Source organism: Emydura macquarii, unplaced genomic scaffold (assembly GCF_026122565.2).
Source record: "Emydura macquarii macquarii isolate MOO-44397 ecotype Brisbane River unplaced genomic scaffold, CSIRO-AGI_Emac_v2 contig_1390, whole genome shotgun sequence".
Classification (NCBI taxonomy): domain Eukaryota; kingdom Metazoa; phylum Chordata; order Testudines; family Chelidae; genus Emydura; species Emydura macquarii.
The window spans coordinates 24325419-24338649 of NW_027131527.1; the positions used below are offsets into that span (position 1 = coordinate 24325419).

The 13231-nt window shown below is 37.8% G+C and overlaps 1 protein-coding gene across 3 annotated transcripts in view; it reads right to left on the reverse strand.

Annotated features, from left to right (window-relative positions):
* Positions 1–13231, reverse strand: part of KNDC1 (kinase non-catalytic C-lobe domain containing 1) — a 105502-nt gene that overhangs the window by 82220 nt on the left and 10051 nt on the right. For all 3 annotated transcript variants that reach the window (XM_067552911.1, XM_067552909.1, XM_067552910.1), the window contains one exon: positions 11295–11353. In XM_067552911.1, the coding sequence (XP_067409012.1) occupies positions 11295–11353 (59 nt within the window). The remainder of the gene's footprint in view (positions 1–11294; positions 11354–13231) is intronic.

Below are 13231 nucleotides of genomic sequence, written 5' to 3' on the forward strand. Positions count from 1 at the left end.
TATAAAGCTCTACATGGCTTCCATCCAGCCTCTCTGAGGGATCGCTACTCTCCCCATGCTACACTGCCACAGCTGCACTCAGCAGGGGTGGCCGAGCTGGGTCCCCCCCCCCACTATAAAATGGACAGGCCAGCTAGTTGGAAGTTCTCTTCAGGAGCTCTGAGACACTGGAATTTGTTCATCCCTTGGTTCAAAATAGCTTGGATTTGGTGACCTTCTGGGCACACTGCAAAGACATCCATTCAAGAGGGCATTGGGAGGGAGCTGAAGGTGAGCTTCCCATAACAGTGAAGGCATGGAATGAAGTATCTGTAGGTGTGTGTCTGTCTGAATTCTTGTTGGAATGATTTTAATGCTGCTGAGACTTCATTGTGTTGTATAATTAATTGTATTAGGGCATCCAGAGCTCTAGGCAGACATCTTATTTTAAAGATAAAAAAGACTGGAGAGGAGGAGAATAATGAAAAGGACAGTTAAGGGATCCAGATCACTCAAGTAAGCTGAGCACAAATCAAATACGTTTTAATACAGCCAAAGGCAAGTTTGTACATCTAGGAACAAAGAACACAGGCCATACCTACACAATGGTAGACTGTATTTTGGAAAAAAGTCATTTGAGAAGGACTTGTGGCCACAGTAGATAACTAAATGAACATGAGCTCCCAATGCAATGCTGTGACCAAAAGGGCTAACATGATCCTTGAATGGATGTATAAACAAGGGAAATTTGAGAAGGGAGGTAATATTACTTCTGTATACAGCATTGTTAAGACCATTATTGAAATACTGTGTCTTGTTCTGGTGTCCATTTTTTATTTAAAAAAAAAACAACTGGAATATGTTCACAGGGGAGCTATGTAAATGATTTGGGTCTGGAAAACATGCCTTATACAGTAGAGAGAAACCTAATGAGTTCACAATCTATTTAGCTTATCAGCCAAAATTTTATGAGGTGATAATCATAATCTAAGTAGCTACATAAAGAGATGATTTCGCATACTGGAGGACCAATAGAAAACAGCATAAAATCCAGTGTTGGACATGGAAGTTAGAAAAATTCAAACTGCACATGAGGTGCAAATTTTTAAACTGTTGGGGTAATTAACTATTGGAACAACTTACCAAAGGATATGGTAGATTCTCCATCACTTCAAGTCTTTATATCAAGATTGGAAGTATTTCTAAAAGACAGGCTCCAATTCATCCACAAGTTATTGGCTTTGATGCAGAAATTACTGGGTGAAATTCTATGGCCTGTGTTATGTAAGAAGTTAGACCAGATGATTGTAATAGTCCCTTCTGGCCCTACAATTTATGAATCAAAGAGCAAGAGAGGAAGCAATCCATGAATTACAATGTCTAAATACAGTGCATGACAAAGGCTCTGTTGTGTTACTGCTTGACAGAGCTAAATAAATAGGCTTCTATAGACACTCTTATTTGCAGATTTAAGAGACAATACAGGAAAAGCCAGGGAGGAAGCTTTGGATGGTGACCACATAAGCATTTAGCATATTTATTCAAGTTTTCCCAATTATGAATTAGCTATTTACATCCTGTACTGAGATTTCATTGGCGTTTAAATTTGAAGTCTGAAACACAGTTGAAGAATGGACCATATAGGAATTAATAGTGCATAAGCAAAGGTTTCTGGCAAGACAAGTAAAAAAATATAGGAATTGGACCAGTTTTTTTTGTTGTGAAATTTGCATCTGCTTTTATTTTGGCTCTCTCTAGTTACATTATTTTATTGAAATAGGTTTGTGTTTCAGAGACTTCCATTCTTTCACAGTGCAAAGTATTTAAATTCAGTGAACAAGGCTCTGAACATTGTTTAATCCTTCTAAACAAATCCAGCAAACTAATGCTTGAAATGAAAAAATTAGGAGAGATGTTCAATGTATATGTGCATCTGTTTTTTCAATTTGTTGGAATTATTACAAATTAAGGATCTTCATGCAAACTGAGGGTGGACGATAATGAATACTTAAGGAACTCTATTGCATGTTTCATCTGTCACATGATTTACAAGGCTTTCATAATTTCCGAAACAAAGTTTAAATACCTGTGATCGTGCTCAGAAAAATTCATAGTTTTTAAGGCTAACTGGGAGTATTAGATCACATAGTCTGACCTCTTGTGTAAATAGAGGCCTTACAATTTCACAGTTTCCCCTGCATTGAACCCAATAACTTGTTAAAAAGAAAAAAAGACAAGAGTCCTGACACCCCTCCCTTCCTCTAACCACAAAACAACACATCCAATATTATTGCAATGGAACTGGATTATGAATATCGGAGGATTATGCAACAGTTAAACATACAGGAGGTCAGATTTCGGATTCTATTCTCAATTGCGCCAGCATAATCCAGACAAATTCCATCAATTTTGGAGTTACATTGCAGTACCTGAGATCATAAATGTGACCCAGAGTTAGTATGGAGGACATATTTTCTTGCTGGAGAATCCCTCAGCATCAAACAATGTAATGGGCCATTATTTTTAAGTCTTATTTCATAACAGAAAGAACAAATGTTTTCCTGCATAAACAAGGTAATTTTGAAATATTGTATGATATAAATTTTTTATTCATTTTGCACCTGAAATATGATAGACAATTAGTCTGCAAATAAAAATGCTAAACAGTAGAATACTCACAAACTACATTCTAGTTATTGAATTACTGAAACAAGCTGTAGGATAATTGTATACCTTACTTCAGGTTGGTTTTGGTTTTTTGGTTTTGGTGATCATTCAGATTTAATTTGTCTGCAAAAAGCTAAAGTGTCCAAAAAGTATTTGAAAGCTATTTATTCAAAAAAAATATTTCTGCAGGGGGAAAAATGGAATTACAGCCCAGGTATAATCAAATCTACTTGTGGTTGAAATTTACAGGCAATTTATTTCACTACTCAGATTGCCTTTTTTATTGGCCTAACATCTAAATGAAAGCTTACAAGTCTTAACTTGCTCTTGTGTGAAATGTCAAGCAATCAATTTGCATTGCACAACATTAGTAATTCTTTGCAGACATTACAGTTTAAAAAATAGAGTTGGAGCAAAATAAGGAGAAATGAACCAACCTAATTTAACTGACAAGTTATAGAATATATATTTAATACATTTCTGAATTATAGTGCATACCATGATCTCTAGAAACACAATACTGTTGTGTTTCAGTTGCCCCTAAATTAAATAGTCCCTGCTTATTCACTTAATATCATAGCTGCTGAGTCAAGCTCCTTTGCTTCCAAGGGCCTTATAAAAGGCTAGACTATTTCTCTAGGTTCTGACACTTTTCACTATTAATACTTGTATTGTCCTAAGCATTCACAAAGCTATTTAAAAATATTTCTCTCATTTCAGTAACTTTATCTGAAAGCCAAGAGTACAACAAAAAAATCTGAATAAATCTGGAGGCAAGAAGATTGGATGCCATGGGTAGATTAATATGGAAGGACAGAAAAGGGTATCTACAACTGAAAACTAGAGATGTTTCAATGTGCCAACTCTTTTTCAAGACACCTTAACTGAGGTTTCCACCTGGAGTATAATAAAGTGGCAGACATTTCTGTCTTGATTTAGAAGATCCAGGCTAGTCTATATACATTTTCATTTTAAGCAGACTCAATTATACAAAATGATGATTGTCACATTTCAGAAGGCTATTCTGTTCAGTGAGGCAGTTCTTCCCCATTAACATTAGAGTCACACATGAGCAACAGAAATAGGAATTAAAAAGAAAAGTTTTGCAAACATTAGTAACTGTGGGTGCTCATCATTATTCCACTAAGTCCCTAAAACAGTCACACAGGTTGCCCCTGATAGAATGTGGCAAATAAGGTACAAAAGACCTCTTAGCAGCAGAACCAACGAGGGAGAAAGGCAATTAAGATTTCAAGAGGGACCTATAAAAGAGCTCATGCACTAGCAGTAGGGAGTGGAGTTTCATAGTGGGCACCCCACATGGCAGGGGAGGGAGGGATCATGGTCAGACCAGGCATCAGCCAAGGATGCTGGAACTGCCACCACTGGGTCCCTGGTCTCCCTGCCCTTTTCTTCCCACTGAGGACACAAGTTATTTTGACAACTAGGGTCAGATTTTCAGAGATGCACTTTTTTTTAAAAAAGAAAACAAACACCAAGTAATTGTACTTGCATTTTGGTGCTTTCAGGAATCCTTGACACAAATATTAGTAGACAGACTTATGCTTTCCAAGAACAAAGAGCCACTATACAGTAGAACCTCAGAGTTACGAACACCAGAGTTACAAACGGACTGGTCAACCACACACCTAGTTTAGAACCTGGAGTATGCAATCAGGCAGCAGCAGAGACAAATACAGTACAGTACTGTGTTAAACGAACTGCTAACAAAATAAAGGGAAAATTTAAAAAAAAATGACAAGGTAAGGAAACTGTTTCTGTGCTTGTTTCATTTAAATAATGGTTAAAAGCAACATTTTTCTTCTGCACAGTAGTTTCAAAGCTGTATTAAGTCAATGTTAAGTTGTAAAGGTTTGTTTTTGTTCAGAGTCATGAACCATCTCCATTCCCAAGGTGTTCAGAACTCTGAGGCTCTACTGTGTATCTTCAGCTCTAATGATTTACTTTACATTTTGGCAATAAAATCAAGAACAAAAATAAACTCTCCATTACAGAGCAGAGTATGCATCTCTCCTCTAACGTGCTGAATCAACTCAACCTCACAAAATGGCAGCTGCCCTTGTTGATGGGTAAACTCCTAGAGACTAAAAGGTGCGGTACACCAAAAAACAGAAGTCACAACACTACATACAGATTTTTATACAATTAGGCCTGAAAGTCACAGACTAATCTACTAATATAGTGCCAGTAGTGAATTAAAACCATTATTGTGGGCTCAAAACTGCACCCATAAGAATGGAAGCCATATTGAGAGCTGGCTGAAAGGTCAAATCCATAAAAAAAGTCTCTTCACTTTTTTCATTTATTGGAAGACTGACATGTCTTACCACTTACCAACAAAATAATAGGGAAATTAGTATTCTTTTAAATTATAACCCATGTATTTTGGTTCATTCGACGGGCACACCCACTAAACAGCCTTATCTTTGTTTATGGTAAATCTGCTCGTCTTTCATCTCCATCCAATAACTAGAGTTCTAATCCTGCCTCAAGTCAAAATGCATATTAGTTTGATGGCATTCTATAATTGCCATTAGCACACATAAAAGCCACCACACAATTCAGTGTGTTGGACAGTTTTTGCTTGAGAGAGACACAGAGGACTGAAAAAATAAAAATCCAACCGTTACAGGTCAAAATTTGTTCATAGCTCCCTGAAGTCTCAGAGCACTTCTACTAGTCACTTTCAAAAGCATTCATTTCACTTAAAAACCCTCTTGTGAAAGATACACACACACATCCTGATCCTGCAAACATTTAAGCTTGAGTAACTTACTTATGCTACTAACTAGATGCACTGACTTCAATGTACTTATTGAGATGTGTTATTCATTCATGATTTGCACATTTGGAGCCAAAGCCTATTAGGAAAAAGCTACTTATGGCACAATTCTGACAGTACCCTCCGCTCCAGAAAGAATTGCATATATGCTCTTCAGATATTGATAAATATGGTCCCAATAGATTTCTCTGCTGAAGATTTGAAAGAGTAATTCAAGGAGTAATTAAGACACTGCTGGGAATAGCATTACAATAAAACATCTGGATGCCTGAAAGACCAGATAGTTTTATTTTTTTCTGATTTTAAAAGCTTCTTACATTGAATTTTTAAACTCACTCTGAAACTGAGTGTCACACCTATTTCTTTAGGTGCATTCCTCTCTACTTTTAAGGTACCTTTTATAGCGTGAAGCTTTTATCACTTAATTAATCTAACACAATTTGTTCTGAATCAACATACTAAGGAATGGGATCTAGTTATACAACTGTTGAGCAGAGAATATTTATGTTACCTCACAAATTCATAATTGAATTAGATTTTTTATTATGCAAGGAAAAGTTAAAATGAGAGTTATTTACAAAAAATACTAAGAAAACTCAAATACACAAAACATTTATCAATAAAAAAATCCCACCAAGGTCCATACAGTGCAAAGATAATCCTGAAGTAGGGAAAAGTTAAATTTATCTGTGCTGACAAGTTGCCTATTTTAAGTCTGATTTAGTAAAACCTGAATTCTTTTGTGTAGGAGACACACCACTAAATTGATAAAAGAAAAATGATTAATATGGACAACTTACTTTGTGGAACCTACATTAAGATTAGCATTCCATTTTAAGCAAGTGTATTAATAAATCCTCCCCACTTACCCCCTCACATTCCTCCCCCAAAAATAAACCTCTCAAGGAAGATAAGTTAGTTCTAAAACATTCACACATCTAGGAATATAGACTTCCTAAATCTTAGGGAAAATACATGTTTCAAATTTGACCTAGTCATAGTATTAAATAATGCATTTTTAAGGGACCCCAGTAGCCAAAATCCAGCATCAAGGATTGCAACCATACATTTCATCTTTGTATTGCCACCTCTCTTTTCATACCCAATGTGTCTCATCTCAGATAAATATATTTGTCCTTTTCTATGAAAATTTGATTCTAAAGATCCAACTACATTTTCCATATTTCCAGAAGTATCCATTGACTCAATCTCTAAGGTGTTACCCTCATATATGGTTCACCAAACAAACGGAAGCTGCAGGTTAAAACATAGCTTGAGGAGAGCTTCTCAAACCCAGGGCAAAGCTCAGTCTTTTCCAGTCAATAGATAACCAAGAGAAAAACGAATCTCTTCTAGACCTCACTGCACAAACAGAACTACTTCTGCACAGAAAGAGCTCTCTCAGTAGACCAGGAGGCTGTCAAAAAGGGTTATGAAAATCTGATTATGCAGTTTTCTGCCTCTGGAGGGCATTTCTCTGTAAAAGGAAAGACATGGTTATAAACACGAATAGCCTAATAGTTGAACATGAGTCTCTTAACGGCCAAATCTCACATTTAGACATATATAGTAAACTACCATGTAATATGCTTAAAGGGCAGTTTGAAAATCCAAATTCAACAGCCCTACAAATTCAACTTGGGAACTGAAAGTCAAACTGCAGGCTTTCTGGGTTTTGCCATCATCAATAATAAAAGATTTTGTAGACCAAAATGTACCTTCTTACAAATCTGTAACTCTACAGGCCTCATAGTCTGCCCTCAGTTATATTTGTGCAAAACCAATACAAAACAAGGACAGAATTTGTTAGTAATTTGCTGGTTACTGGAACTCTTAATAATCCTATTGATGCATGAACAGAATCCAGCTTCCTCTTCTATAGAACTGCAGAGCCATTAGAGAGGACCAAAATAAAAGTTGCAAGTTATTTTTGTCTCAGAGGGAAGCAGCCAACTCTAAATACAGGACTGAACTGTGGAGAATGGAGACAGAAGCTTCTGTGTCTCTCTTTGCCAAGTAACAGAATGAATTTAACAAAACTGATCAGTTTCACTTATATTATTCAAGATTTTCTGGACAGCAGTCAACCAACAAGTATCATGTCAATTTCATGTTACTGCAGGAGGAGTCTCACCAGGAAGCATATTGCAGTTAATCCCTTCGGTAGAGAACCCACTAGGAACTGTAGTAGGACTCATGTAAGGTATATGCAAATTGGAAACATGCTGGTCCCAAAAATCATTGCATGGTGTAGGTACTCGGTGTATACAATGAGTTATAAATATGTGCTAGAATTATGTTCTTAAAATGCATTTGGCAAGCAATGTATAAGCCCAGGCTGCCCTAGACAAAGGAATATGTATTTGCTTGTCTGCCTGGTTGTCAGGCAGAGTCAATGAAGGTACATTTGCATGCAAGGTAGACTAAACTATCAGGCAAACTAGAATGGAGGATGGCTACTTAAAACTCTTGGCAGGGGATGGAAGCCACAGCTGCAGAAAACCTGCCTGCCTCCTGAAGCAAGGTCATTGAACTTTGGAAGATATAAGCAAGGATAGAAAGCCATTTTGCCATCCATTACTGGGCAGATACAAGGGTTAGAGCTCTTGTATATCTGAAGAAAGTGGAATCTTTCAACTACGGGTGTTGAAAGTCACTGAATACAGAACATAGGTGAGAAAAACTTCTTTGAACAAAAGCCTCTAGCTTGCTAAACTGAGTTTTAGTCTTAAAAGCATATTTTGTGTTTATTTGTAACCATTTTTATTCTTATTCCTTATACCTGGCATCACTTAAACCTATGTCCTCTTGTTAATAAACTTGTTTTACTTTTATCATAAGCCAACTCAGTGCTCTGATTGAAGTGGAGGATTTGTCAACCCCAGTTAAGTTAATAAACTGCTGTATACTCTGTCTTTAAAGGAGTAGCAAACAATTTCTGTAAGTGTTCAGCAAGAGGGCTTGACACTACAGGACAGATGGTTTTGGAGAAATTTAGAAATAGGTGGTGTTGGGATCACCCTCCAAAAAGTATCTGGATGTGACTAGCATATTCATATGCTGGCTATAGGTGTCAGAGCTATGAGCCATAGCAGCATAGCATTTAAGGCAACCAGAGTTGCAGGGAAGGTGGGGACACGACCCCTTATTGGTCTGGATTCAACCCCAAAGCATCACAGGATAGAACTTCAAATTTATAGACACACCTACACTCAGAGTTGACACAAAAGCTAGAGCCCCAAGCTAGGTCTAGGGAGAGCAGCCTGGTAGATGTTACAGCACCATTAGGATATTGCCTCAGACCACACTGGCAGACCAGTACACAGACCTTGAAACCCCACCCTTCACCCCATCTTCCTACTCCTGCCATGGCCTTGTGCCCTCCTACTCTATTGGTGATTTTATTCCCAACACTTTGCTATAGTTACAAAGCGGAGTAGGGTAAAAAATAAACTACTACACTTTGTTTCCTTCTCTCAAAAAGCAAAAGTTCACAGAGTTATCAATACTTGTGCTAAGTGTTAAACCTGCTGTAGGCAGAAAAAAATCAAGAAGGGCTGAATGCACATGCAGATTTGGATTAAACAGATCAGTTACTTAGAACATAGATGAAATGAACAGCTGTGCTATTAAAAACTTAAATCATGTTCACACATGGCAGACATCTGTAAGTCTTGCATCAATACAAGATTACATGCTAGAAATGCAGGGCTGTTCTTCAGTAATCCACTGTCCCAGACTGAATGGTAGTTTTAGGGTATGGACAAAGAGCCATTTGAAACACTGTTGAAACTAGCAGCACTTGTAACTTGAGGCAAACTCCTATTGTGTACTGTGTTGATGATGGAAACAGCTCTATTAACAAGAGTTCTTTAACACTAAACTATTTCTGTTGTGCTTCTCTTATTGGTCAAAATTCACTGATCAACATATTAGGATACAAGGCAAGCAGAAGGGGTGGTGGTGGGGGGGAGGGGAAGTGGCAGCTGGAACCCACTAGGAAAAATGTAAGGTTAATCAAACTTCTGATTTAGAGAAGAGAAATGTGTCTCAATATTAGTTCATATACAATTTAAGTTGTCTTTGTTACGGTGCTCAGTAAACCTGAATTTTTTAAAAAAAATACAAAAGCAGGCAAAAATTGAAAGACAGTAAAAGACCAGATCAAGAATATACACAATATCTGTAAGTAATAAGTGCCTTAAAAGGCCTAGGTACTTCTCAGTCTCTTTAATAATAGTGTGCACTTGATACTTTGTTTTTCAGAAATACCACTCTCCACTGGAGCCAGAGCAGTGTCCTTGTAAAACATCTGACATTTTGGGGTTTGGCCTTTATGCCTGGGATGCCTGTTTAATTATGGTTATTTAGGTACTGATGTCAGAAACTGTCCCAATAGGTCTAGCTGCTAGTCTCACATCTCAAGGCTTCCTAGAGTTGGTAGCAGAGAAGCAGCAATGCATTCTGGAGCACCTCTGGGCCAGGAAAGCTAAAAAAATTTTGAATTCCAAATTACTGGCCAACCAGAGACTTACACATAGCACACAAGACCAAGCTCATCAGAGGTAAAGGCCTTTGGACTGATGGAGAGAAGACAGGAAAGGAAAAAGGATGTAGACCTCAAAAAGCTGGAATAAGAATGCAGGATTGAGTAAGACTATCAGATATAGGAGGCCTATCAGGGATTAAGGAGTGAAGAAAATATTTAATCCTCTTGACCCAAAGGAGCTGCAGGGACACCAATCTAAAGGAGAGAAACTAAAGTTCCAGTGCCTCTCAGGAACGAATATCCATCAACTATATATTGCTCTCCCAAAACAAGTCAGAATAAAACGAACATTATCATTGCCCTCCTAATACACTGTGTGCCAAAAACTGGAAATATATATAGTCAAGTCATTTGAGCTCTGATTGCCTATATAATTATACTAAAAGTGCACAGTGGTGGATAGAGATGAAGAGGAACTCATGTCCCTAAAGCTTTCAGAACTGTACTATACCATATTCTATCATTTTTCATCCTCAAATTTGTAGCACTTGATTGCCTGACACATTTAAAAAAAATTGCTGAAAAGATAATTATAAACCTGATTATACAAAAGATAAGTATCAAAATAAATAAAGCTATTTGTATTAGATTATGAGGAAACGGAATAGATTCCCTTGTATCTTGACTGACAACAAACCACGCTGCCTATTAAACCATTTCAGGTATTATCTAGAATACATGCCAGAAATATATTCTGTATGTACGATTAAATATTGTATCCAGGAATCTCAAATAGAAAGTAATGTAAACAAATATTCTTGTAATACTGCAATAGGATGGCTGATTTGGGAGACAAATGAATTAGTGTAAACAATTTAGCCCTAATTTAATTTAACTATGTAGAGCATTTGTGGATTGCAAGGCAATAGACTTCCATTCGTTTCTTCATTAACTCAAAGATAAAAATTGTTGATTACCCCACCATGAATTTCATTGAAGAAGGTAGTAAACAAATTTTATATTTAGCCATAAAAGTTCATGGCTAATGTCTGAACAAACAAATGTAACCAGTGAAGGATATATAACAATTCAAACCAGCAGAATATACTGTTCTGACAAAAAAGGGTTTTCATATTTTCAGTTAGTGAAGAATTGTTTGTATAGAAAATTATTAACATACCATTTTACTTCACTTGAATTTTCCATTTAATACACAGTCTGCGTTCCCAAAATAGTATACTTGTTCATGAGCATTAAATACAAACATTAAAACTGTATGCTGAAGAAAATCTATAAGCATTCAGTATTGTGAAAACATCACCAAGAATACCAACGAGATCTGTATTTGTTACTTGCCTCAAACGTGTTACCAGTGATATCAAATTCTGGTGGTACAAAGGCACCTTCTGGATCATCTATAAAAAGAATGTCAGATTAAGAAATTGACAATTACATATGCATATAGGACATCTTGACAGTTTGATGTCACAAAATGAAATCTATATAATTGACAAGCCTATTGTTTCTCACAACTCCAAGCTACAAAGACAATCCTGTAGACAGCTGATGGTTCCAGTGTTGCAAGGGAACTTTAACTCTTACCCAAAGGACCCTTTAATGATACGATATGAAAGTTATGCCTTTCTGTGCCTTATTTCTAACCATCTTCCAGGAGGAAACTATCACTCTCCCTACTAAAAAACAAAAAGATTAAATTCAGAGACAGACAGCTACTGTTGGAGACCAGACTATCCACTTAATATTTTTAATCCATTTCCTTCTGGGAACCCAAAAGTTCTCAATCTCCTGCCAGCCTACGGGAGGACTGGGCTGAACAATGAGCCATCAAAGGAAAAAAAGGAACAAAGACATTATGGAGTCAGGAGCCAGTTTCAGTCATAGACAACTTGAGAAAGGCCTTCAAGTATTACACCAACCCAGGTCTCTGGGGAGAGACCCTCTACTTGCTTGTCTCTCTACCCCCATCCCCAAGGAAGCCTGCCAGTTTGAGGTAAAAATCTCAAGAGAGGAATGTGACTTCTCAGGGGATGAGGGCTATGATGGCACTGTCGCCTCCCTGATCCGTCAGCTGCCAGTCCCACTCTCTCAAAGCTGGACATGGGAAAAGATCAAAGGGTCACTTGCTGCGTGCCATTCTGCCATCCCACTTGTAGTCCTCTCATGGTGTCTGGCCTACCACCACCACAAAAAGCTCAGGACGCCACTCTGGCATGGGTTCTCCTATACATGATTGCACTGGCACAGGCTCCTCCCTTCACTGGCCTCTACTTCTCCTCACTAGCAGGAGTCTACTCCCATAAACACAGGGATTAAAATGAGGAGGAGTAAGGAGATGTGGTGAGGCAAGAGCAGTGCTCCCCTTCTGCTGAAAGGAAAGCACTCCCAACACAGCTCCCTCTCACCCTTGGCTGACATGGCAAGAGCTCCCTCTTCTGTTTCAGCCTCTGTTCACTACAGTATAAACTCACCCTTAAATCATGTTGCCTGAGTAAAATATTAGAGAAGGAAGATTCTATGTCATGTCCTCTCACTCACTAGAGTCCTCTCAGCTTGCTAGAATGACCTTGCAAGACACCAGAGATAGAATTTTCTTGTGCCTTTGGCCTTGAGCCTCCCACTGCTGCAGGTTCTCTTTTCAACAATTTTCTTTGGCAGTCCTCCCTGCAGCTCTACTGTGGCCCTCTCGTTACAAAGGATACACTCAGACCCACCGTTGATCAGGCACTGCTCGCCTGAAGTCCTAGTGCATATTGACTCTCCTGACCCCCTCCCCTCCAAAGAAGCATGGATGAGCCAGACATCGTAAATAGAGCCACAGATCTCCATATTCCCAACCAAGACATGAGAGTTGAGATCACCCAAAAAGCTTTAATTCCCAGAACTCTCCTCTCACTAGATGTTTCTAGAATGATATAATTAGAATAATATAAAACTAACATGGCACACATTCAACAGATTAAAACTAGTTAACTGATAATTCTCCATTTACAATGACATTTTGAGACCTGTCATCAAGAGAGTCTCTTTTCAGTGAGGTCTCGCAGGTTCTGCACCCTATGCTATTCAACATTTTATCAATGAACCAGAAGAAAACATAAAATCATCATAAAGGTTGCAGATTACTCAAAAATTGATGTAGTGGTAAATAATAAAGAGGACAGATCACTGATTCAGAGTGATCTGGATCACTTGGTAAGCTAGGTGCAAGAAAACTGTGGGTATTTTAATACAGCTAAATGTAAATGTATATAATAAGAACAGCAAACATAGGC